This window comes from Peromyscus leucopus, chromosome 12 (assembly GCF_004664715.2).
Source record: "Peromyscus leucopus breed LL Stock chromosome 12, UCI_PerLeu_2.1, whole genome shotgun sequence".
Lineage (NCBI taxonomy): Eukaryota > Metazoa > Chordata > Mammalia > Rodentia > Cricetidae > Peromyscus > Peromyscus leucopus.
This window is the reverse complement of record NC_051073.1, coordinates 79,754,935-79,782,035: the sequence shown is the minus strand read 5'-3', so window position 1 is coordinate 79,782,035 and position 27,101 is coordinate 79,754,935. Positions and strand designations below refer to the sequence as shown.

General features: G+C 45.3%; 1 protein-coding gene across 1 annotated transcript; it reads left to right on the top strand.

Moving 5' to 3' along the window:
* The first annotated feature begins 22 nt into the window (after positions 1 to 22).
* Positions 23 to 27,101, top strand: Snap29 (synaptosome associated protein 29). The gene is made up of 5 exons (XM_028856705.2): positions 23 to 395; positions 13,849 to 14,045; positions 20,170 to 20,255; positions 24,468 to 24,566; positions 25,844 to 27,101. The coding sequence occupies exons 1-5, from the start codon at positions 159 to 161 to the stop codon at positions 25,999 to 26,001; spliced, it is 777 nt and encodes a 258-aa protein (XP_028712538.1). The 5' UTR covers positions 23 to 158; the 3' UTR covers positions 26,002 to 27,101.

Below are 27,101 nucleotides of genomic sequence, written 5' to 3'. Positions count from 1 at the left end.
CGCTGCGGTGGTTGGCTCCGGAGGCGGGGCTGCCGGCGCAGGACTGGCGGAAGCTGCGCTCGCGGCGGCCCCCGGTGAGTCCGCCCGCCGGCCCTGGGCTACCGACTCCTGGCCCGGTCGCCCGTCCTGCTTCCCAGGTCCAGGCCGTCGCAGGCACCATGTCCGGCTACCCCAAAAGCTACAATCCTTTCGACGACGACGTGGAGGACGAGGACACCCGGTCGCCGCCGTGGAAGGACGCCCGCGACCCTCCGGACGGGCCCGACGCGCCCATGGACCGTCAGCAGTACCTGCGACAGGAGGTGCTGCGCAGGGCCGAGGCCACGGCCGCCAGCACCAGCAGGTCCTTGTCCCTCATGTATGAATCGGAGAAGGTCGGAGTCGCCTCTTGCGAGGTGAGCCTGGGGCAGAACTGAGCTGAACTGCTGGCCAGCCCTTGCCTTAGAAAACGTGAGAAGGGAATGTTTTGTTGACGGTCTTTGGGGATTTTTCTAAGAGGGTGTTTACCTATTATTCTGCACGGTTGATTCCTCCCCCGCTCTCCTGCCTACGTGTCTAGTTAAAAGGTAAACTTCAAACAAATTACGTTCTGTCTGAGGGTCAGAACTGAGTAAAACGGCCCAAATGCGGGCCTGTATAGTGTCTGTTTCGTTTGTATGTGACTTCTTGGGTAGAAGTCTTCGGCTGTTCCCCTCTAGTGACCCAGTTAAAACGTAGACTGTGTATGCCCGGGTGCCAGGTCATGCCTGAAGCTCTAGAGCAAGGGAAGCCTTGCGTTCTTCTCACATCCTTGACCACTTTTCACCTTACTAATGGGAATGTTTGAGTCCCTTTGCCTGGACGACTCCTGCTCAGGAAGCCAGATCTTGAATTGTATCTAGCCCCTTATTAGAGATAATGTGTTGATGTGACAAGCTGTTGTTCCCGTCGGCTCTTTCCGCCCATAGAAAATTTCAGGAACTGCCGGGGGTGGCAGGGCGCACGCCTTTGATCCCAGAGTTAGAGGCTAGCCTGGTCTTCAGAGCGAGATCCAGGACAGGCACCAAAACAGAGAAACCTTGTCTCGAAAAAACAACAACAAAAAAAAAAAAAAAGAAAGAAAGAAAACAGAAAAGAAGAAAAAGAAAATTTCAGGAATTAGGAATTTTGCTTTGTCTTTCTTTAATATAAGTGTCTGTGTGTATGCTCACGTGTGGAGGTGTTTCCTGAAGCCAGAAGAGGGCACCAGGGGATCCCTTGGAGCTGGAGTCAATAGTTGTAAGTCACCCAGTGGGAACTGAGCTGGTCTTCTGAAATCTCTTAAGACCTTTTCTGGGGGGAGGTTTGGTTTGGTGGGCAGTCTGCCTATGAAGCCCAGGCTGGCCTGGGACTTAGAATCCTCTGCCTCACTCTCTCTAGTGCTGGGATTGCAGGATGCACAATCATGGAATAAGGATTATTCCAAGATGCCAGGTTGTCCCCTAAATCTGCTAATAAAACAGTTGTTTGGGCAGAAGAAAATTAAGAAATTACTGATACATCAGCTAAAAATAATCTTAAGCGTTTTGCAGTTTTGAAAAGTAATATAGTTGAAACAAAACGTTGTCTTCCTCTCCCAGCCTTCCTCCTCTGACCACAGGGACGTGGGCAGATCTGGGGGTATTAATTACCTCCTCATACCATCATAGCTACTGTTTCACCTGCTCTCCACCCATCCCTGCTGTGGGCTCCCTGGATGCTGATGTATCGTCTGCCTCTAAGAAGTTGTGAATATGATTCTTAATCTGTGTACTGGATGCTTAATGTTCCAGTCCACATCAGTTGGGGGCCTTGGGGCCTTGGTGAACAGGTCACTTTGTTTTGAGATAAGCTCTCCTAGTGTAGCCCAGACTGACCTTGAACTCAAGATCCTCCTGCCTCAGCCTCCATAGTGCTGAGATCATAGACATGCTCCAAGTGCTCGCTGTGAACAGGTAGGTCCTCTGGAAGAGCTGGAAGCACTCTGACCTGCCGAGGTCTCCAGCACCAAAGAGAACCTTTCTCAATAGTATTATGTAATCCTGACTGTCCTGGAACTTAGGTAGAGCAGGCTGGCTCCGTCTTAGAGATGCACCTGACTTTGTTCCTGGGAGTGCAGGATTCAAGGTATGTTCCACCACACCCAGCATCTTCACTCTTTCTAACTCTAAAGTGAGGTGTTCTTTATATAACACCCTGTATATTATTTAGAAGTAATGAAGGTTATTTCATACATAGTTAAATGCAGTGAGGATTTTTGGGGGGGAGGGGGAGGCAGGCTAATGGCCATATTGTATTCCACTAAATAGATGACTTCTGTGGATGAGCCATCCTCCTAATAGTGGACGTTATAATACTGCTTCCTGCATGGACATTGTCAAAGCTGCTCACCCTCCCGGGACACGCTGCCTCTCCTGTAGCAGTATAGCATTCCACAGTGATCTTCTTTTTTGGAGCCTGGCATCTCAGTTCGGCAGAGCGCCACAACAAACCTGCTGTTGGTGGACACTGCCGGCACCGGTGGAAAAGGACTGCTGTTTGGTGAGGCTGACACATGATGTGCTCAGCCGCCTTGACTGGCACATGCTTCTCAGAGGCCTGCTCATCTTTAAGTCTTTCCAGTGCCTGGGACTGAAGCCACACTGGGCATTCGATTCAGAGAGGTGGAGAGACAGACAGACAGCATCCCTCTTAGCCCGGAGCAGAGTGGCAAGACAAGCTAAAGGTTTTCCCCAGTTAGAGTAAATCCGTTGCCATAGGTGTGTTCTTGTTTTCTAGAAAGCTAGGGGAGCAGTCATTCCTTGTGAGGGCTTCCTAACCAGACCTGCTCCTCTGCAGTCGGTCATGGTGACGCCATTGAAGCCTATTTATCAGCAAAGGCTGATAAGGACAGAAAGACAGCTACTAGATCAATTCCTCTCCAGTCCTCAGTGATTTATTGATTCAGGGTTTTTTTTGAGACAGGGTTTCTCTGTGAAACAGTCCTGGCTATCTTTGAACTCACTCTTGTAGACCAGGCTGGCCTCAAACTCACAGAGGCCTGCCTGCCTCTGCCTCCTGAGTGCTGGGATTAAAGGCGTGCGCCATCACCACCTGGCAATTTTTTTTTTAAATGTAACCTAATAACCAATTTGTGTTTCTGAATCCACTCCATGCCGAGGAAATCTCTGGCTCATACAGAACCCAGCAAGTTTCACGTTTGCTCAGCCATACCAGCTAGAATTTGTTAGTGTGAGTGTTTATTACCTTGGTAGAGGAGAAAAATGATGAGGAAAAGTTTCTTTTTCTTTTTCTTTTTCTTTTTTCCTTTCTGAAATAGAATTTTACATTGCCCGGGTTCAGTGCACTGACCACAGATTGACATTCATGTACTTATCAGTTAATAGCTAAATTTAATTTCAAACTCATTACGAGGCCTACCTGATGTTACAGGACGCCCTAGCTGTAGGTTGTGGTGTGACCCAGTGGTTACTGCTGTCCTGGGGGAGGGGGGGCCTCAGCATCGGGTCTTGATGGGTCCCACCCACACTCGTGTGCGCTCACCACACAGTTCCACTTCCCCTCAGTTACTGCAGCTGCCTAGACTAGCTGCTTTCTTCAGCATTTATTCCACCCCACCCTTGGGACTCTGATACAACCCTTAAACCAGGCCAAGAATCCTTCCTGGGGCTTGGTTCACTGCGACAAAAAAATAAGCGTGTGTGTGTGTGTGTGTGTGTGTGTGTGTGTGATGACCTTTTTATTGTTTTTCCCAGGTAACTGAGCTCAATGAAGCAAGGATGTGCTCGCCTTCCTCAGTTCTCAGCACCACGGTGTGGTTAGCAAGGTAGAGGGCCAGACTGAACATGTTCTTACCCTGCAGGGGTTATATGCACCCTCAGGGCGGAGTTCAGGCTTTTCTAGTCCCCATAGATCACTAGCACTGGAAGAACCCTTGGCAGAGAGTGAGTTCTCTTAAGTATCTTGGAGAAAGTCCCACAGACCTTTCCATGCTCGGCCAGCAAGAACCTCTGATCCCCTGAAACCTCACAGTGCCCTGGAACATAACCTGTCTAGGTGGCTGTCACCTCACTTCAGGCAGTCTGTGCTCTTGCATGGTCTTTGTCTCACTGACTTTGGCTTGTTCTTGCTCTCAGGAATCAATCACAGGAAAGAGGAATGGAGGAACTTTGTGGTTGCTTGGCAACCCAAGCATATCCCCTCTCTTCTTTTTGCTGTTTAAATTTAGAAAACTCCTGGGGCTGAAAGCAGTTGGGGTCACCTGTGATCTCTCATAGTCTCTTGGCCTGTCCATTCTTCACATGGAAGGCATCTTGTGCTTCCTTGTTCGTTGTTTTTGAGACTGGGTCTCATGGAGCTCAGGCTGACCTCTCACTCTATGTACCTGAGGATGACCTGTAGGCAGAAGTTTCTCCCCTGCCTGTTCCCAAATACCTGGCAGCCACTTCTTAAATAATTGACTCCGAGGCTTAATATTACTTATAAATTATACTTATGTTCAGCCAGTAGCTCAGGCTTATTATTAACTAGCTCTTACACTTAAATTAACCCATATTTCTTATCTATGTTTAGCCACATGGCTTGATACCTTTTCTCAAAACGACATTCTCATCTTGCTTCCTCTGCGTCTGGCTGGAGACTCCTGACTCCTCCCTCCTTCTTCCCATCATTCTCAGTTTGGCTTTCCTGCCTAACTTCCTACCCAGCTACCAGCCAATCATCATTTTATTAAACCAATTCAAGTGACAAATCTTTACAGTGTACAAGAGGATTATTCTACAGCAATGACCCTGGACTCCTGATTCTCTGCTTTCTCATCCCAAGAGCTGGGATTACAGGCATGTCCCACCACCCCAGTTTACAGAGTGCTGGAGGTTGAGACCCCAACATCGTGTGTGCTAGGCAAGCGTCCTTACCAGCTGAGCCACATTCCTTATCCAGGAGTTCACACCCCCCACCTCCCAGCCACCCTGGGCCTGTGTTGGCCTCATTCTCACAGAGGCAGATAGAAAAAGTCAACACAGTCCACTTCTGAGCTATGGGAGTACACTCCAAATTCGGAGTATTTGAGTTCTGTCTTCAGCATAGCTGGAGTATGGAGTCTTGGCCAGTCCCTCCTCACAGGGAACACTGAGGGAGCACCTCCAGTTCACCTACCTCGGGCCTGACCACACCCCTTCCTCTATGGGCGGTCCTCGGTCAGAGCATGTTAGGTCAGTCATTTCCTATCCCTTTTAGGGAGGAGTCTAACCAAAGAAGCTCTTTGCTTGGCTGGTCTCATGTTCGCCAGGGAGCACAGGTTCTGATACATGGAAACTTCCAGAAGCCAAAGCAGCCCTCCCTCCTTTGACCTTCTGCCTCTCAGAGGAGAAGCCATCTTTACATATTTCCCTGTGTTCCCGGTGTAACATCTGCGTCAGATGTCTGGGTTCCTCTGCAGCTGAGACTCTGTCACTGTGACATGTGACATGCGAGCTCCCTGCAGTCCCGGGGACAGGCAAGTTTCTAGGAAAAAGACAGATCATTAACATCTGCCCTAGTTGTACTGTAGACAATTGTACAGAGCAGAAGAGCAGATAGGCCCTTTAGTGGGACATCTTGGAAAACCGGAGGGTAGAGGGTCCCAGCTGCTGGACAGACCATGTATCCTGAATAGATGCCCACTTGAGTCTGGAGAGATGTCCAGCATGGATGTCCCAAGAGCTTGGCAGCTGAGGGGTTGGTGAGGATCACAGTATGAACGGGAAAAGGGACCTCAGAAGAGAGAGGTAGGGGAATCACCTGGACCATGGGAGAGTTTGGGCTGGGAGGTGGTGATTGAGGAGGAAGGGCCTTCTGTAAAGGATCTCAAAAGGGCTCAAACCTGTAGGAGAGCGTGGGGTGGTCTGGAATCGGGTAAGGGCAATGGGGAGATGGGAGATGCCATGCTCTTTGTCTCCCCTGCCGCGTTCTAAGTGGACAGGAGAAGTGGCTGTGAGGAATCCTGCCGTGACAGGAAGACCTGGATGCTAGAGTAACCATGGCCTCCAGCCCACCAGAGCTTTGCCCATGTTACCCCCAGCGCCATCTGTTGCCCTGTACAATCCTCCAGAACTGTGGATGTAGCTCAGGGTTGAGCACTGTATGTAAGGACGGAGTCTGAGCTGCAGCATGCAAAATAGTACTAATATTAAAGAAAGAAAAGAAAAGGAAGAGGAAGGACAATAGGAAAAATACCCGGGTGCTACAGAAATCATATTTATCCAAATTCATAGCTCTAGCTTGTTCCACAACAGTCTATGAAGACTCTGAAGATAAATTATCAGGTCCTTTCTCTCTGAAAACGAGCTCTTGCAAGTTTGTTTGACACAGTCCAAAACGTTTTCCTTTTCAGTTAAAAATTCCTAAGCTGTTCAGTGGTGGTGGCGCACGCCTTTAATCCCAACACTCAGGAGGCAGAGGCAGATGGATCTCTGTGAGTTCCAGGACAGCTAAGGCTGTTACACTGAGAAGAAACCCTGTCTCGAAAAAACAACAAAAATCCCAAAGCTGGGAATAATGGTACATGCCTTAAGTCCCAGCAGAGGCAGGTGGATCTCTGTTGTTGTTTGTTTTTGCTCTTGGGGGGACTGCCAAAAGAGTAAAAGAAAATGCAACAACATTTTGGCCTACCAACATGGTGCTTGAATTTTTATAGTGCCTGAGAAAGCTCTTGTTGGATGAGTCCATTGGCCTTCTCAACCTTTCCTGAGGATAAAGGTGTCAACCACAGTTAGGAGGTAATCGAGTTCTTTATATTTGTCAGACGCAAATGAATTGGAATTCAGTACATTGTGAATGTAATCTTTACTTGATAATTGTTCTTATTGTATATAGTCTTACTATGTTTAAGTAAAAACCTTTCATTTTTGTTTAGAAAATAAGGGGGGAAATGTTGTAGAGTATTATTTTAAGGTGTGTTACTTTTGTTTATGTTGCATTTGTTTAACTCTGTGAAGCTGTGTTACTGTGCCTGTCTAAAACACCTGATGGTCTAATAAAGAACTGAACAGCCAATAGTGAGGCAGGCGAGAGAAATAGGTGGGGCTGACAGGCAGAGAGGATAATAGAGGAGAAATCTGGGAGGAGGAAGAAGAAAGCAGTGGCCAACTTACTCAACATGGTGTACCTAATGAGCAAAGTACAACTCCTGAGAACAGGCTGCAACCTTGAGCACATTTTCATTTCAGGAAGTGCTGGCTGGGGTGGAACTTAAATTTTTACCAGATGGTTTCTTTACAGTGTTTCACATGTTGTTTTTGCCTTATTTAACCCTTTGATAGAAAAGGCAGTACATTTTGTTTACCGTTCTACACTCTAAACTAGTGGTTTCAGCCTTCCTAATGCCACGACCCTTTAATACAGTTCCTCATGCTGTGGTTACCCAACCATAAAATTGTTTGCGTTGCTACTTCATAACTGTAATTTTGCAACTATTATGAATTGTAATTGTAAGTATCTGTATAGCAAGTCTTTCTTTGTGTGGCTAGCTCTCTAATAATGACACAGAGACTTTTATTAATTATAAAAGCTTAGCCTTAGCTTAGGCTTTTCCCAACTAGCTCTTAAAACTTAAACTAACCCAGGCCGGGCAGTGGTCGCGCACGCCTTTAATTCCAGCACTTGGGAGGCAGAGGCAGGCGGATCTCTGTGGGTTCGAGGCCAGCCTGGACTACCAAGTGAGTTCCAGGAAAAGGCGCAAAGCTACACAGAGAAACCCTGTCTCGAAAAACCAAAAAAAAAAAAAAAAAAAAAAAAACTTAAACTAACCCATTTATATTAATCTACGTTCTGCCACATGGCTCATTACCTCTCCTCAGTACCATATGTCTGACTTCCTCTGAGTCTGGCTGGCAAGTCTCCCAACTCAGATTCTTTCCCAGAGTTCCTATCTCTCCCCAGAAGTCTCATCTATCCTCTCCTGCATAGCTATTGGCCATTAAACTCTTTATTAAACCAATCAGAAGGTGCCTTAGGCAGGTGAGGTTAAACAGAGACACATCTTCACACAGTGTACAAAAGGATTATCCCAACATCTCCTCCTTAAACGATATACAATAAGAACAATTATTAGGTAAGAATTGCATTCACTATGTGCAGTACATTTGGCAACTTTGGAGAAAGTACTCTAGTATCTATCCTATCTTGGTGAGTCGGAGTTTTGTACCTATATCACTTTCTGTCATAACTTGTATTACCAACATAACAATATCTTTTTAGACCTTATAACATTTTCTTAGGTAAACAACTTAAACTTTTGTCTCTCAACTTTTATAAACTTTCCATCTCTTTTGTGAGTTTCTTTTCTGAATTTGGTAACAAGGAAAACTATAACTATTTAGCCAGGAGGTGGTGGCACACACCTTTAATCCCAGCACTCGGGAGGCAGAGCCAGACAGATCTCTTGTGAGTTCGAGGCCAGCCTGGTCTACAGAGTGAGATCTAAGACAAACACCAAAACTACACAGAGAAACCCTGTCTTGAAAAACCAATAATTATATATATATATATATATATATATATATATATATATATATATATATATATATATAATTATATTAAAAAAAACTATCTAGTCTTCAACCCCATCAGAGACCCGAGAAGGATAAATATTACTTGAGATAAATATTACAGGAAATGCAGAGCAAGCAACTTCTAAAACTATAGAAATGACAGACAGCTGGCTGCCTGGATAGTCACCCAAGGTTCCTCTGTAATGTTGGGGCATTCATCTTTACCCTACTGGCCTAGAATATATGACAGAGTTTCTGGGAAGCAGGAATTTTGGAGGACTGTCTCTCCTTTGTCTTGGCAAAGTTCAGCAGTCAACTTCCTTTGTGTCCTGGTTGTTTAGTTTGGACAGCATTCTGTCAGCAGTCAAGGGAAGGGCAGTTTTTTTGCCCAGTGACTAACTTTGCCACATTTGAAGCAAACTCCATACGGAGTTCTCTAATGCCCATCATATTCTTTGAAGTAGATTGGTGCTGCCAGGAACAGAGGTGCCTCACAGTCATGAAAGCCTTATGTTATTAAACATCTTGATTGCCATATTCTGTAGATCTCTGAAGTGTTTGAAGACTACCTATCTATCTAAAATATATCTCTGTTTAACCTTGAAAACATACCTAACATGACTACAAGTTTGATTGTTATAGATGACTAATTACTAACCTGCATTTCTTAATTATCCTAAACATTTTATTATAATAGCTTTCAAGGACTAGAAATTCACATTACATTTTAAGTGAGTTACATGGGGCCGGCAGTGGTGGCGCACACCTTTAATCCCAGCACTCGGGAGGCAGAGGCAGGTGGATCTCTGTGAGTTCAAGGCCAGCCTGGTCTACAGAGTGAGTTCCAGGACAGCGAGAGCTACACAGTGAAACCCTGTCTCGGAAAAAAAAAGTAGATTCAATAATCTACCCTTTTATACTCTCATTCCTATAGCCCCTCCCTTTTTTCATCCCTTATCCCCTTATTTTTCCTTCAACACTAGATAAGAGAGAAAGGATAGAACAAAGAAAAAGAAAAAGATCCCTGAATCTAACCTTCTTTGCTTCGTTTTCTCCCTGACCATGCAATAACAACTTGTAACCAAATCCCCTAAACAACAACAGACATCCATAACCCACTGAATAACCAAAAACTACCTCTTGGGAATGGGGGTGCTGTGTTATTAAAATTGCTTTCTGCTTTCTGGAGGTGACAGCATCTTTAGGAGATCCTAAGAAATTGGGATAATAGTCAGGCCTGGGAGAGATAGCTGTATCATTTGTTGTCCAGTCTCTGTGTAATGGGAAAGTGCAGAACTTATCTGAAGTCCTGGCTGGACCCTCTCAGCTAGCTGCTTTGACGTTGTCCTGGATGCAGATTATTGAAGAAATGGCAACAGAGGCATTCTGTGAGGCTGGATCACCTGGCTGCTTGTTTTCATTGGTGTCTGGTCCTTTTGTTCGGAAAACACACAAACTTTTAAAGGTAACATACACATCTGTATTTACACAGTATGAAATGTGCATTGTTCACAAATAAGCTAAAGATGATTTTTGTTCTATAGTTCAGCTGGTAAAAGGCATCTGTCAGCTTTTTAAGATGGTTTGGACTGCATAACAAAACTGTAATATAAATCTCCATCCATGCCATATGAAAGGATGACATGTAATAATAAGTCATGAGGACTCTATAGCCAACAAAATTTATCATGTCTTATCCTGTCTCAGAGCTGTTCCCACATCACCTGTCATGTAGTTTTTCTTGGTTTCTTTCTTCATGTCTGTAGCCAAGATTTTTAGGAGGTCTCCCCCAGTCAAATCTGATCTTTATTAATTTTGAAGGAATCCATAGCTTTTCATTTCCTGTGGATACAAAAGCAAAGCCTCTCCCCCAACACAACACATTTCCTGACTTCCATTCTGAAGTTAAGACATAAACAGTGGGACAAAGGGTGGAAAGACCAGAGGACGAATCTAGTCCACCACTGAGGGAAGCCAGGGCGGGAACCTGGAAGGAGGAATTGATGCAGAGACCAAGGAGGAAGCTGATAATAAGTTTGCTCCCCATGGCTAGCTCAGCCTACTTTCTTATACACTCCAAAACCACCTGCCATGGGGTGGCACCACCCACAATGGGCTGGCCCCTCCCCCATCAATCACTAATTAAGAAAATGCCCTACAGACTTGCTAGTCTTATGAAGGCAGTTTCTTAATTAAGATTCCTTCTCCCCACATATATGTATGTTTGTGTCAACCTAACAAAAACTAACCAGCACAAATAGAAATGAAAGAAAACAAAATTAAAATTCCTTCTTTGTAAGTAGATCAGTAATTAAGGCCCAGCATGGTGGTGCACTCCTTTGATCCCAGCCTCAGGAGGTAGAGGCAGGTGGATCTCTGTGAGTTTAAAGTCATCTTGATCGATACAGTCAAAAATACAAAGCAAAGAAATAATACTCTCTACGGCAAGATAATCCCTACCATCCAGAGGCAGAAACTTCAGAATGCCGGGTCTGTTGTCAGCAACCCCAAAGGCCAAGAAACATGGAATGATAGAATTTGAGTCCTGAAAGTCAGTGACCATCCACCAAGATGCAATATCTAACAAAATTATCTATTAAAATAGAGGAATATTTCAAAACATGAACAAGATAAGGCAATTTATGACAACTAAGTCAACACTCCAGAAAATTCCTAGTGTCATACACTGAGGAAGAAGAAAGGCAGTTTCACACACAAGAACACAGGGAGAAGGACATTTCATGAAAGGAACACACAGAGAACTGAGAAGAAATCAATCATGTCCAGTACAGCAAACCAGAAAACATTTATTTAACACCCTAGAGGAAGAAGAAAAGAACTTTCAATAAACGGAGGAACCAGAACAGCAAAAAACAGTTGTGCCAGGCTGTGGAGGCAGTTTAATCCCAGCACTCAGGTGGCAGAGGCAGGCAGATCTCTGTGAGTTCGAGGTGGACGGTCAGGGCTACACAGTAAAACCCTCTCTCAAAAAGCCACAAAAACAAAATAAACAACAAAAAAAAGTTAGAAGTAATACAAACTCCTCAATTATAACCTTGAAATAGTCAAACTTACAGTAATGTTAGGTATGTTTTCAAGGTCATACACAGATATATTTAGATAGATGGTCTTTAAACACTTCAAGACCTACAGAATATTGCATTTAAGATGTTAAATAACCTAAGGCTTTTCATAACAGTGAAACATATCTGCTCCAGGCAACACTGATCTACTTCAGAGAAGATGATGGGCATCAAAGAAATTCCATATGGAGTCTGCTTTCTTTATGGCAAAAGCTAGTCATATGAGCAAAGAAACTGCCCATGCCTCAGTTGCTGACAATATACTGTCCAAACCGGACCAGCAGGATGCAAGAAAAGTGACTGCAAAACTTTGCCAAGACAGGGTAGGACAGTCCTTCAGAATTCCCTGCTTTATGGGAAAGTCTGTCAGATATGCTAGACCTGTAGGCCAGAGTTGGATGTCTCAGTGTTACAGAGGAACTTTGGGTGACTGTCCAGGCAGCGAGATGTCCCTATCATTAGGTAACATTTCACTCTTCCTGGGACTTTGCTAGAGTTGAAGACTAGACAGTTATAGTTTTCCTTAGTTATGATAAAAGGTAAATTAGGTATAAAACTTTAAACTCACCGAGATAAGATAGATAATTGGGTTTTTTCTCTAAATTTGTCAAATACAAATGGACTGGATGTTATAACTGTAATTCCTACTTAATAACTGTTTTGTTTTTTGTTTTGTTTTGTTTTGTTTTGTTTTGAGACAGGGTTTCTCTGTGTACCTTTGGAGTCTATCCTAAAACTCACTCTGTAGACAAGGCTGGCCTTGAACTCACAGAAATCCACCCACCTCTGCCTCCCAAGTGCTGAGATTAAAGGCGTGCACCACCACTGCCCAGCTTAATAACTTTTTTATATATAGTTTCACTATGTTAAAGTTAAAACCTTTTTTAATTAGACAGAAAGGGAGAAATGCTGTGGAATAATCTTTCTGTACACTTTAAATATGTATTACTCTTATTGGTTAATAAAAAGTTGACAGGCCAGTAGCCAGGCAGGAAGTATAGGTGGGACAGCCAGACACAGAGGATTCTGGGAGGAGGAAGGGTGGAGTCAGCAGAGGTGCCAGCCAGCTGCCTAGGAAACAGAACGTATAGAAAATGAGGTAACAAGCCATGAGCCACATGGCAAAGCATAGATAAGAAATATGGCTTAATTTAAGCCTGAGCTATTGGCCCAGCATTTATAAGTAATATATTAAGTCTCTGTGTCGGTTATTTGGGAGCAGGCAATCTGGACAGGAAACTTCTGCCAACACACTCTGTAGACCAGGCTGACCTCAAACTCAGAGATCTGCCTACTCTGCCTCCTGAGTGCTGAGGTTAAAGGTGTATGCCACCATGCTGGATTTGAATCCTAGTTTCTAACTCTAAAACATGTCTATGTAAGTGGGAACAAGTATAGGCAGAGTCCTTGAAACTTGAAAGGCCATAAGTTGTGGGAGGAGGACTTTAAAATAGGTGGGGAGGGTCCTGGAACGTTGGGTGTGTAAGTGGGAGGAGGAAAGGGGGCGGGGCTGCAGGGGTGTGTGAAAACAGGAAGAATGGGCCAGTGGGCTGGGTCAGTTCATGGAGATGCCTGCTGCCACGCCTGACAGCGTAGGTTCCATCCTCAGGACCTACACTGTAAAAGGAGAGAAGTGACCTCTCAGGTCATCATCTGACCTTCATGTGTGACCCCCACTCTTCAGCCAGAATAATAAGTAAATCATTTGAAACTTTGTTTTTGAAACAGGTCTTTCTATGTAGCCTTGTCTGACCTAGAAGTCTGGGGGTGGGGAATATTACAAGGAAGTCTGTTACTTTGTACACTAATACTCTAGAAAAGGATGGAAGCCACAGCAGCCCCATGGAAAACCAGACAAAGCGTGGACCTGCCTAGAAGTCACGCCAGCCCACCTGTCTCTTTTCCCCAAGTTCCTGAGTGCTGGGATTAAAAGTGTGGGCTACCATTCCTGGAGAGACTTTTTTTGAGACTGGGTCTCACCTGGCCCAAGTTTGCCTCAAAGTCACTCTATAGCCAAATATAATACTAAGTTAATCCTCCTGCCTCTGCCTCCCAATTTGTGAGATTACAGGTGTGTGTGACCGTGCCTGGTTGATGGAGTGCTGAGGATCCAACACAGGGTTTTTTGCATGCCAGATAAGCACTCTGCCAGCTGAACCACATTCCCAGCCCCAGACTTGAATGTACTGTGGTTTTAAAAGTGAGGGGAATGGCATGATGCCTCTTGCCTTCTACAGGAGCTGGTCCGGCAGCGAGGAGTCCTAGAACACACTGAGAAGATGGTGGACAAGATGGATCAGGATTTGAAGATAAGCCAGAAACATATCAACAGCATTAAGAGTATGTTTGGAGGATTTATCAACTACTTCAAATCCAAACCAGTGGAGACTCCACCTGAACAGAATGGCAGCATCACCCCGCAGCCCAACAGCAGGTGAGTGTAGTGTCTGCAGTCTGAACATAGAAAACAGTAGAAACAGGTTGTGTGGAAGGAGCCAAGGCTCTTAGGCTTTGTAGTGCCTTCCAGGTATCCTGGAGCCCTATGGTCACTCAAGGAAAGGAACTATTCACCTTTGGCCATGCTGAAAGAGAAGCCACTCCCCTCCCCGATGTGCTCATCTGGTTGATAAAATCTACCCAGTCATTGTGACTCCAGTCTTAGAAAGTTTCATCAATATAAATGTGACTCCTTTTACAGAATGTTTCTTTACCAAGTCACCCCAAAAAGCAGACATAGTGGGGCCTATGTGTAATCTCAGCTGTTGAAGAGGCTGAGGCAGGTAGATAGCAAGTTCAAACCAGATGTGACGGTGCATACTTGTGATCAAAACAACTTAGGAAGCTATGGCAGGGAGACCTAGATTTCAACACCAGCCATGAGACCAGTTTTAAAAAACAAAAGAAAAGAAATAAATATATATGGTTGGGCTGGTAAGATGGCTCACTAGGTAAAGGCACTTGCTGCCGAGCCTGATGACCTGAGTTCAATTCCTGGGGTCCACATTGTGGAAAGAGAGAACAAATTTCAACAGATTTTCCTCTGATCTCTAGATTTACGTACACACACAATAAATAAATGTAACTCAATATCACACACACACACACGCACACGCACGCGCGCGCGCGCGCGCGCGCACACACACGTAGAAGACTTGTCTAGAATGTGTAAAGTCCTAGATTCTATCCCCACCACCACAAAAAAATGGATCGTACATATGAGTAATATAAAAAAACTTCTTATTCTTCTTCTCTGTATCTAACCTAATCTGTCTATTAATTCCCACTTTAAAATTACAGATTGTTTACCTCAAAAATTTTGGGCAGATATACAGTGATCGTATGTAAGGACTTGGCAGGCTTCAGCACCACATGTTCAATGACAAGGCAGGACTAGAGGGTTGGCTCAGCGATTAAGAGCACTGTGCTCTTGCAGAGAGAGGGTCTGGGTTCAGTTGCCAGCACCCATGTGGTGGCTCACAACCGTCCATAAAACAGTTCCAGGAATTCAGTGTCTTGTCTTGACCTCTGAGCACCAGGCACAGACGTGATGCACAGACATGCATGCAGGCAAACACTCATGCACATAAAACCATCTTTAAAAAAAGACGAAAGAATTGGCTGTTTGTTAAAAACAGTGGCCGTTATTCATACCTCAGGTCATTCTTGTGTTATTTTGTTTTAAAGTGGCTTTGTTTTGTTTTTTTAATTTTGTGTGTGTTTGGGGGGAGTGCAAGCCACAGCCATGTGCAGGACACTTGCAGGGGTTTATTGTCGTCTTCCTCCATGTGGGTCCTAAAGATTGGACTCCAGTTGTTTCACTTAGTGACAAATCCTTACCTGCTGAGCCATCTCTCACAGGCCCTTGTTTTGTCTTATTTTTTGGGAAACAAGTAACATGTAACCAAGGCCGGTCTTGAATTCACATTTAGCTGAAGGTGACTTTGAACTCCTGATCCTCCTGCTGTCTTCTCCCAAATTCTGGGGTAACAGCCTCGACTCTCCACACGCAGTTTGAATACTGTTTTACTAGTGAATCGTGGATATGGGGTTGGGGATGTAGCTCCGGCAGCAGAGTGCTTGCCTAGCGTTCTGGAAGCCCTGGGCTAAGCCTCCACTTCACAGGGCTCCAGAGACAGACTCAGGATAAGCCTGTGCTGGCATTGCTCTCTTCCCTTGGTGGTCCTCAGCCAGTCTCTGAGCACTTGCAGCTCCCTGACCAGTGGATGCTTAGTCAGAAGTTCCTGCAGCGCTGGTGACGGAGGGCCCGCCGGGACATTTGCACCAAGTGCATTTGCCAAGTGGTCCGCACCCATCTCGTAGTTGTTCCGAGCTAGTAACTCTCCACAGAAGAATTCCTGATCGGCTTCAGATAATTTGGAAAGCCAGCTCTAGGCCTTTGGCAAGCTTTTGCCCTTCATTCCCAAAGCTGTTCTCGTTGTTGAGGTCACTTAGCCTCTTTTGGGAGAAGTAAAAGAGTCACCCATGCCACAGTGATGGCATGGGTCCAGCATGGACTGCCAAAATTCATGTTCTCTCTCTCTCTCTCTCTCTCTCTCTCTCTCTCTCTCTCTCTCTCTCTCTCTCTCTCTCTCTCTCTCTCTGTGACCAACTCTCCCAAAGAAATTCTTTTGTGGGCTGTGTGAGTTAGAGTCTCATGTAGCCCCAGGTCACCTCAAGCTGACAAGGTAGCCAAGACCAGCTTTGAATTCCTGACCCTTCTACCTCCATCTCCTAAGTGTCAGGAATACAAGCATGTACCACCACTACAACAAAAAATTAGATATGGTTGTGAGCCACCATATGGGTGCTGGGAACCAAACTCAGATCCTCTGAAGGAGTAACAAATGCTTTTAACCACACAAATATAAAAGTAAACAAAGAAACAGAAGGGGGAGGGGAAATACTAGCTGAGCTGGGTGGTGCATGCCTGCAATCAGAATAGGTAGTTTGGTATCAGTATTTTAAGGGCAGCCTAGGATTTATAAGATCCTGTTTTGGGTGCTGGAGAGATGGCTCAGCAGTTAAGAGCACTGACTGCTCTTCCAGAGGACTGGGTTCAATTCCCAGCACCCGCAGTTCACAACTGTCTGTAACTCCAGTTCCAGAGGATCTGATATGTTGTTTGAATCTTAGATGGTCTTTTAATAAAAAAAAAAAAAAAAAAAAAAAAAAAAAAACAAAAAACAGAGCCAGATATTGGGGTCAAAGCTGAAAGATCAGAGAAGCAGAACAAGCCACAGCCACCACCTCTTACCTCACCAACTCCATGAGTCCTCTGACTGAAATCCTCTGAGTCTTGAACTGCTTTAGTTCCTATTTCCTCACACCTTATATACCTTTCGCCCAGCCATGTCACTTCCTAGGGTTAAAGGCATGTGTGCTTCCCAATACTGGGATCAAAGGTGTGTGCCACCACTGCCTGGCTCAGTTTCCAGTGTGGCCTTGAACTCACAGAGATCCATCTGGTGGTAGGATCCTCAGTTGGTAGGATTAAAGGTGTGTGCCACCAACTGTCTGGCCTCTATGTCTAATCTAGTGGCTGACTCTGTCCTCCAGTCTCCAGGCAAGTGTATTAGGGTACACAATATATCACTACATTTTCCCTTTTTTGTCTAAAATAATAAAAGATTATAACTAATATAAGAAAAACTACATACAATAAGTACATACAATATATAAAATCAAGAATCACATTAACAATGTCCAGTCCATTAACATTTGACAGATTCAGAGAAAAATACTCCATTATTTATCCTATCTTGGTGAGTCCAAAATGTTGTACCTAATTCACTTTCTATTCTAACTTGTATTACCAACCAAAAACTATCTTTTGATGTCTTTCAAACTTATACACTTTTTCACCTCTTTAGTGAGTTTCTTTTCTGAATTTCTTAACAAGGAAAACTATAACTATCTAATTTTCAACTCCCTCAGAGACCTGAAAAGGAAATAATATTAACTTAAGTAAACAGGAAATGCAAACAAGTGACTTCCAAAATATGTGAGAAATGACAGAAACAGCTGGCTGCCTGGACAGTCACCCAAGATTTCTCTGCAATGTTGGGGCATCCATCTTCAGCCTACAGGCCTAGCATATCTGACAGACTCATCTATGAAGCAGGATTTTCTGAAGGGCCTTCCTTCCTTGTCTTGGCAAGGATCAGCAGTCCTTCCTTTTGTGTCCTGCTTGTCCATTTTAGATAGCATACTATCAGCAGTCAAGACAAGGGCATTTTCTTGCCCAGTGGCATTTTTTTGCCACAAAAAGTAAACTCCATGTGGAGTCTCTTTGATGCCCATCATCTTCTCTGAAGTAGATTGGTGCTGCTAGGAGCAGACATGTCTCATTGTCACTAAAAAAAAAAGAATCTGTTATCAAAACATCTTAAATGCCATATTCTGTAGGTCTCTGAAGTATTTGAAGATGACCTGTCTATCTAAAATATACTTCTTTTTGACCTTGAGAACATACCTAATATGACTACAAGTTTGATTGTAATGAGTATTAACTCGCATTTCTTATATCCTAACTAGTTGGTAATCATAACTTTCAAGGACTAGCAATTTGCATTACATTGTTAAATAAACTGTGTAGCAGGAATCTTAAAAGTTCTTATTAATAAAATCAAACCCGAGGCGAGTTATTGGGGTCCATGCTGGTAGATCAGAGAGACAGAACAAGCCACAGCTATCTCACCTTGCCAATTCCTTAGCTGGTCCTGTTTCCTCAGGTTGGAAGCCTCTGAGTCCTCATCCAGAATGAATCTCAGCTGAACTGTATTGCTCCATAGCCTGAAAGCTTAACCAGGCCAAAATGCTTCTAGTTTCTGGTCCTCACGCCTTATATACCTTTCTGCTTTCTACCACCACTCTCTGGGATTAAAGGCTGGCTTTCTGGATTAAAGGCGTGTCACCATGCTTGGCTGTTTCCAATGTGGCCTTGAACTCACAGAGATCCAGAGGGATTTCTATCTCTGGAATGCCAGGATTAAAGGTGTGAGTGCCACCATTTTCTAGCCTTTGTATTTAGTGGCTGTCTGTTCTCTGACCCCAGATAAATTTATTAGAGTACACAATATTTTGGGGAACACAATACCACCACAAAACTGTATAGGTACAATACCTTGAACAAGATGAGAAATATATGTACAATGTTTTCTAACAAAATCAATCTCAAATTTGTATCAATATACATAATTTTTATACAATACACAAAAATCCAATCCAATGTAAAATATTTAAAACTAGTAGTTGCTTTCTAAAAGTAGATTTAATAATCTACTTTTTTATCATATCATATCTATATTCTCTCTTTTTTCAGAGTAGATTCAGTAATCTGCCTTTTATCTTATATCTGTATCCTTTTTTTCTTTTCAAAGTAGATTCAATAATATACCTTTTATCTTATATTCTCTTTTTCTTTTTTTTTCTTTTTTCAAACAAGAACCATAAGTCTGATCTCCTTTGTTTAGCCTTTTTCCTGACCATTAACAATAATAACTTGTAACCAACCACCCTAAACAATGACAATTATCCATAACCCATTGAATGACCAAAAACCACCCACCCCACTTCTTGGGAATGTGAGCATTGTGTTCTTAAAATTGCTTCCTGCTGTCTGGGGACAAAGGCATATTTAGAGGATCCTGAAAAGGAAATTTTTAGGTTAACTGTCAAGTCCTGGGAAAGGTAGCTGTATCCCACTGACACACTCACCAATGCACATACGATAGATTTACAAAGACCCTGTTCTGTGTGTGTGTGTTGATTAAGTGTTTTGTTTTGTTTTGAATTTGCGCCTCTGTGTGTGTCTCTCACGTGTATGTGGATACCCACAGAGGTCAGAACAGTATCAGATCCCATGGAGCTAGAGTTGTAAGTTTCCCAGTGTGAGTGCTTAGATCTGAGCTTGTGTCCTCTAGAAGAGAAGCAAGTGCTTTGAACTGCTGAGCCATCTCCAGCCCTGAGACTCTGGGTGGGTTAGTTTGTTTGTTGTTTTTTAAAGACTTGAGTTTCTAAGTTGACATTACCTATCATTCAGGGCAAGTGTTCATATGTAAAAGCCATTCTTTGCTATGACTATAAGTAATTGATGGATCTTTATGTTATGTGTATATTATCACAATAAAAGAAATGTGGGGCCAGGTGAGGTGTAATCCCAGCACTTGAGAGGTGGAGGCAGGAACATCAGGAATTTAAGGTGTTCTTCAACAGCTACATGTTGAGGTTGAAGCCAGCCTGGACTACGTTTTTTAAAAAAAAATAGGGAAAATAGATAGTAGGTCATAATTTGCTGATCCTTTGTCACAGGCACCCACTTGGTCAGTTCATGCGCTTTCACCCACCTGGCCCAAGGACTCCTTGTCCTGAGTAAGGTCTTCGTCAACCCACTGTGTGGCCAGCGCTACTGCCAGGATGGTTGCAGTGAGGTCAGCAAAGGAAGCATGAGATGTGCAGCAATGGCGTCCTGGAAGACAAGTGACACCACTGTGCACACACCGGCACAGAGGTGACACTGTCATACATGCTTTCCTTTAATGTTTTCTTTTCATCCAAAGATTGAAAGAAGCCATAAATACAAGTAAGGATCAGGAAAGCAAGTACCAAGCCAGCCACCCAAACCTCAGAAGGCTGCATGATGAAGGTGAGTGACAATGTGTGTGAAAACTCAGGTTTGGATCTGTGTGGGGAGGGTCTCAGGGTTGAACCCTCAAGTACCAGTACAGGCACAGCCGTCTCTCTAAAACAATGTGCTGAACTCCCAGTACCTTGCATCCCACATGCTATCACTGGCCCATCGAGGGTACCACGACCGTAGGGGGACCAGAGCTTGGGTAGTCAGGAAGGCAAGGATTCGGCGAGTGACAGACAGACAACACACTCAGAAGTGGTTTGAATCTGCTGCAATTTTACTTCTGCAAATCAGTAGTTTATATACAGAAAAGAAAACTATCAAGTCATACAAGGAGCAACAAGAGCTTGGCAATAATTCAATTATATCATCTTTTAAAAAACAGCAAGCACACAATTATTAATTGGCGCTAGACATATCCCTTCACTCACAAGAGCTTTATGACCCAAAGAGCAGTCTGTTTTTTAAACTTAGTACAGTTCCTAGATTTGTGTAGGCTTCTTGCAGCTGTGTCCTTCATCTTTATCTCAGCCGCTCACTAGTTTATTATTCATTTTTACTTTTCTGGTTCTCATGGCCCACTTAGCCAATTTGAATGCTGCAGATCGTCCCTAAGTTTTTCTTCAGTTCTTTACCATATTTCTCTTCTAATATAAAACCTTTTTACCTGCTGGAATATGGACTCTTGTACTTTTACACCTGTAAGGGGAAGGGGTTCTGCTGTAGTCCTTAAGTTTTCTATGCTGAACTTCCTCAACAGAGGGGCCCACCATCTGCCTCCTATGAGATAATGTTTTCTGCCATAAATCACTTTAGTTGGGATTCCTAAAGGATTCTTATTGGGTGAGTGTTTATTCCCTAGAAGTGCCTGAACTATTATACTTTCTTTATCTAGTGGCTTGAGGTCTTTAAGGAATAGTTCATTCTGCTATATTTAATTAAGATCCATGTCCAGCTTCCCCTTTTCTCCATAGTTCACAACCCAAGCATTCATTAATTTTGGCTGTGCTTCATAGATTAATTAGAACATTATCAGAAAAGCAGTTATACAGAACCCATAGCCCAGAGAGCTCATGATCTGTGAAGCACGTCTCCTTCGAGAAGGAGGCATAACACGGGCACTCTGCCAGGGACCTCCAGGGAGCTTAGTCCCTTGGGACACGTATCTCCCATCCACTATTATTGACATAATTGTTCATGTCACATGGACGACACTGGAGTTGGTGTGGCAATCAGGGACATCAGGGACACAAGGTGTTCTTAGGGAACCAGAGGTATGTGTTACAGTGGGGTTCCGCCCTACCTCACTCCCCCACGGAGTATGACTAAGGAAGTGGGAACCTGTACCCCATTGAACATGAACCCCCTCCTGGTGTAGCTCTGAGAAACTGTAGTAGCAAAAAAGCTAACTGTAAAGCTGGGTATGATAGAACACATCTATAATCCCAGCGTTGGGGAAGTAGAGGTGGGCCAATCAGGGTTGAAGTCTAGTCTCAGCTGTATGGTGGGCTTGAGGCCAGCCTGGCATATATGAGACTCAACCTCAACAAAGAAAAAAAAAAAGCAAAAAAAAAAAAATCCTTGTTGTAAGTAAAATGGCCCTTAGAGATGTTTTCCTCTACCCAGGGTTCATGAGTATGTTAAAGACAGAAGAACGTGGTTTGTATGTAAGTAGAGAGGCAAATCAGCTGGCCTCTTGGGATAAGAGCATTTATTCTGGGGTATCACACTGGGCCCGTTTTCAGCATGTGGGTCTTTCACAGTTGGAAGATAAGCCGGGTATGGTGGCACATGCTTATTATCCCAGCACTCAGGAAGCTAAGGCAGGAGGATTGTGGGTTTGAGTTTGGGGTCATTCTAGATTATATAGCCAGACTCTCAGAAAAACAAACAAACAAACAAAAATGCTAGGTGTTTTAGTCAGAGTTCTCTAGAAGAACAAAACTAGAGGGATGAGTGTGTGTGTGTGTGTGTGTGTGTGTGTGTGTGTGTGTGTGTGTGTGTGTGTGAGAGAGAGAGAGACAGAGAGACAGAGAGAGAGACAGACAGAGAGAGAGAGAGAATTTAATGAGTCAGCTTAAATAGTACCAGCAGGGCCACACCTGAGAGCTGAGAACCTGAGAGTCGCTCAGTCCCTGTGGCAGACCCCTTCAGCAGTGGGAGGAGCCCTGCCCCAGATGTCTCTTGTGGGCGTGACCACCAGTGCTTGATGCACAGGCCCGGGCCGCAGTAATCCCAGTCTGCTGACAAAAGCCTGGACAGTTCCTGCAGAGCCTCTGGTCCCTCGTCCCAAATGAAAGCTTGAAAACTGTCTGCTGTCAGTGAGGTCAGCAGCCCAGCAACAGGGCAGATCAACTTCATCTGGGCTACCAGAGGGTGCCCAGAGTCTGCCCACACCAGTCAAGGCAGTCAGGACAGTTCTTCAGGTGAGGCTTCCTACTCAGGTGGTTCTAATTTGTGGCAAGTTGACATTAAAACCAACCGTAATAACAGGCATGTTGGTATACATGAGAGATACAGACACGAGGATCAGGCGCTCAAGGCCATCTTTGATTACCTAGAAAGTTCAAGGCCAGCTTTAGATACATGAGACCATCTCAGAGCATTGCAGGGCAGAGAGGTGAATCCGAGCAGCTGGCCTGCTGGCTGGAGTTTCAGGCTTTATGAGAGACTCAGCTTAGACACTAAAGTAGATGCCCTTGTGACCTTTTCTGTTGCTATGACACAGCACCAAGACACGGGCAGCTTAAGAAAGCATTTGGTTGGGCTTACAATTCAAGAGGGTCGGCGTCTGTAATGGCAGCAGGAGGAGTTGGGACCTCACATTTGAACACAAGCAGGAGGCAGAGAGAGCACTGGGGATGCTGGGAGGCTTTTGAAGCCTCAGAACCCACCCGACATGACACACCTCCTCCAAAAGGCCACGCCTCCTAATCCTTCTCAAACGGTTCCATCAACCACATGAACCTATGGAGGCCATTTTCATTCAAACCACCATGGAGAACAGTAGAGGAAGACTCTGTTCTCTGGCTTCCACACGACTGTGTGAGGGCACTTGCACACCTAAGTATGCATATTCACCACACATCCACAAATAAAAGTAGAAGAGGGAACCTAGTGTCCGAGCATGGTGGACACACCTGTGATCCCAGCCCGCAGGAGACAGAAGTAGCAGGATTGGTGAAACCCTGAGTACGATCTGGGCTACATAGTGAGTGCCAGGTTCATCTAGGAAAGCATGGGGAGACTTTGTCTCAGAGAGAGAGAGAGGGACCTGAAGGAGGAAGAGTCAGAAGTCAGGACAGACTGACCTAGACACAGCTTATTCTGGAAAGGCACAAACCATGGGAGAGAGAGAAGACTGACTGTACAGGGCCCACGGAAAACCGCCTCAGCGTCGCCCTGCAGAGTGGAGAGAGACCCTGCATCTAAAGACACAATGGCGGGGCGTTAAAGGCGGTTTTCATCTGTGCAAACACCGCACCAGGCAACAGTTTTGATCTTTGCTTTGTTTCTCGTGTTTATTTTGTTTCTTTTGAGATTGAGTCTCGTTTAGCCCAGTCCCCAACTCCATTAGTAGAGGGTGACTTTAAAATCTGACCTTCTTGCTCCGTGTGCCAGAGTACAGGCATGCACACATAGCTCAACAGCTTTGGTTTTTAGACCTGGCTGTGCCGGCTCTGCCAGGTGAAGTAGCATGCACCTGTAGTTCTAGCTCTTACAGGAATAGCTTGAGCACAAGAGTTGGAGGTCGCTTGTGCAACATGGCAAGGCCCTGTCTCACAAGCACATGTGCACGCCTGCCGCACACACAACTAAGAGGTAGAAGGGTTCGTGGGATATCTCTATAGCAGAGTGCTTGTCTAGCAGGCACAAGGCCCTGGTTCCAATCCTTAGCAAAAAAATCAAACTTAACAACCTGTCTCCCAGAGCTTGCCTGTGAGTCTGTAGCTTTGCATTGGCGGTTCCCTGTTGTGTTGTTACATACATGTCTTTTTCCATATCTCACCTGGTGACTTGTCCTCAATCTGCTGATGTTGAGGAACCAGCTGGAGCTCAGACTTGACTGCTCCAGCCTGTAAACATGGCCCACTTCCACCCCTGTTCTTTCCTTGTAGAAGAGAGGCCCGGGGACAGATTCTAGGACTTCGGGAAAGAATGGGCCAGTTTCATGGAGCAGTGACCTCCAGTGAACTGTCTCTCTGGTGTTTCTTTCTGAACTAGACCCGATCCCCAGAGGGCCTGCTTCTGCTGAGATGACTGAGGTTTACCCCAAGAACGCGAGCCTCCGAGCCTATCACCACAAGATTGACAGCAACTTGGGTAAGTGTGGGAGCCGCAGCAGCCACTTCCCGGCTTCCTGGCCGTGTCACACGCCACAGCGTCACACGCCACAGTGTCACACGCCACAGTGTCACACCCACGGCGTCACACCCACAGTGTCACACCCACGGCGTCACACCCACAGCGTCACGCCCACAGTGTCACACCCACAGCGTCACACCCACAGCGTCACACCCACAGCGTCACACCCATGGCGTCACACCCACGGCGTCACACCCACAGTGACACACCCACAGCGTCACACCCACAGTGTCACACCCACAGTGTCACGGCCACAGTGTCACGCCCACAGTGTCACGCCCACAGTGTCACGCCCACAGTGTCACGGCCACAGTGTCACGCCCACAGTGTCACAGGCCCGTCTCACGGCCTCACTCTCAGGAACCTGTCCACTGTCCCCATTTCCTGCGTCAGCCCAGCATCCTCACTGCTTACTTGACTCCTGACCAGACCTGGGCATCCCTGGGGCTCAAGTGCGCCCAGGAGAAAGCCACACCCGGCTTACGTGGGTGTGGGGATCTGACTCAGATCCTCTCACCCACTGAGGCCCGTCCCACCAGGCCATGTATTTCAGCCATGTTCCCGTGCTCGTGTCCTCCAACCCAGGAAGTTTCACGCGGCCTGGGTGAGCGCCCACTAAACGTTTGCTTTCCAGGAAACCCAAGGCCACAGGTCTCAAAGACCTCAGGAATCGTACAGTCTGCCAGGCTTAGTGCAGACACCTGTAATCCCAGCTAGGCTAGGGGGGTTGCAAATCCGGGGCCAGCCTGGAAAATCAGTGAGATCCTGTGTCTCATGAAAATCAAGGAGACTGGGGATGGGACTCAGTGTCAGAGTGCTTCCCTAGCACACGAAGGCCCTGGGTTTGATTCTCCAGGACTAGGGGACATGCTGTAGGTGGTAGTGGCCCTATATTCTCCTCGGGCAGCAGAAGCGGGGAGATCACTGTGGCTTCAAGGCCACCCTGGATTGCATAGTGGGTTTCAGGGCGGCCAGAGCTGCCTGTCCAGACTGTGCTCAGACAGACAAACATTAACCGTGGTCATCTGGAGGAGACGCAATGGCTTCTTCCTACATCGACCGCATATTACTAGGTAGTAAGTAGATTTCTCTTCACTGCTGTGTGTTTTGAGAACATAGGCTACAAGCTGTGGCACTCAGTCTCTTAGACAGGACTGGAATCCAGATGCCACTGAGCATCCAGTGGCAGGAAGCACCTGTGGATACTGTGACTGCCTATCGCTTCCTTCTCACAGATGAGCTCTCCATGGGATTGGGCCGACTCAAGGACATAGCCTTAGGAATGCAGACGGAAATTGAGGAGCAGGACGACATTCTTGACCGGCTAACAACCAAAGTGGACAAGTTAGATATCAATATAAAAAGCACAGAAAAGAAAGTTCGGCAACTATAAAGAAACTGAAAAGGAATTCTCCTCCGTGGTGATGAAAAGATTCAAAAGCCTCTTTTAAACTCCTAAGAAATGTTATTGATTACACAGTATGTAATTAACATGTGTGTGTTCAGATGTGGGTCTTAAGAAATTTTAGTTTCAATGGGAAAAAATGTGTGTGTTCCACATTTTGGTAAGATCGGCATGGCTACAATCTGTGAGCTGTCTCTGAGTTGTAATGTAAACATGGTAGACCAGTTGTGAGCACCTTGAGCCTTCGATTACAGTGCCGACAGAGAAGAGAACATGGCAATTTTTTCTTTCCAGTGTCTGCAAAGCTGTGGGCAGGATCGTAACTGCTGCCTCTGCTTCCTCATTTGCTGAGTCTCTCACTCCAAGGCCTTACTGTGAATTCAGATGTGAAGGGACCCTGGGTGTGTGGCAGAAGGAAGACTCCTCCCACATGTTCATGTCAGTCATTGTTGACACGCCTGCACATACACTGAGAAGGACCCACGAGATCCAGAAGTGGGATGTGTTGCCTTCATTACTCCGCCTGTCCGTCCATCCCCATCCCTCCCTGTCTCCCCGTCTTCTCTTTTTTTCCTTATTTCAGTAGACGGATTCAGACCAGGACTGTTGGACATGACACCTGCAAGTGTGCGGAAACCGGATGAGCCCTCCTTCCCCACCTACTTACTGTCATCTCATACTTTCTGCTGGGGACAGCTTTTCTCCACTGGCTCAAGGCCAACCAGTTGGCCCCTGTGGAGTTTGTGGGCCTGGAGTATCACACAAACAGGAACCTCTCCACTGAGCCCTCTGCCTGGGGAATAGTACCAAGGCAGTGTTTATTTGGTGCCTGGGGTCCCCTCATCCACCTGGGACCCCACCCATTCTCTGTGTTACCACAAAGTGCCCACCTGGTTTGAGGACTAAGATCCCCAAATGATGCTGATCTTCTATGAGACGACTTGACCAAGAAGAAGCCCAGGTACCATTTTAGCTAGCTAGTTCATTCCCTTCTTCTTCCAAAAGAAAACATCTAGACGCATTAATTAAAGTTGATTCTATAACAATTTTTCCTTGTGTTGGTACTTCCAATAAAATCATTGACGCCA

Bases quoted from the DNA above. Each gene is read 5' to 3' on its own strand.
- Snap29 (XM_028856705.2), top strand. From the start codon at position 159: ATGTCCGGCTACCCCAAAAGCTACAATCCTTTCGACGACGACGTGGAG. The intron at 396-13,848 runs GTGAGCCTGGGG...TGCCTTCTACAG, and splicing joins TCGGAGTCGCCTCTTGCGAG to GAGCTGGTCCGGCAGCGAGG. The intron at 24,567-25,843 runs GTAAGTGTGGGA...TCCTTCTCACAG, and splicing joins CAAGATTGACAGCAACTTGG to ATGAGCTCTCCATGGGATTG.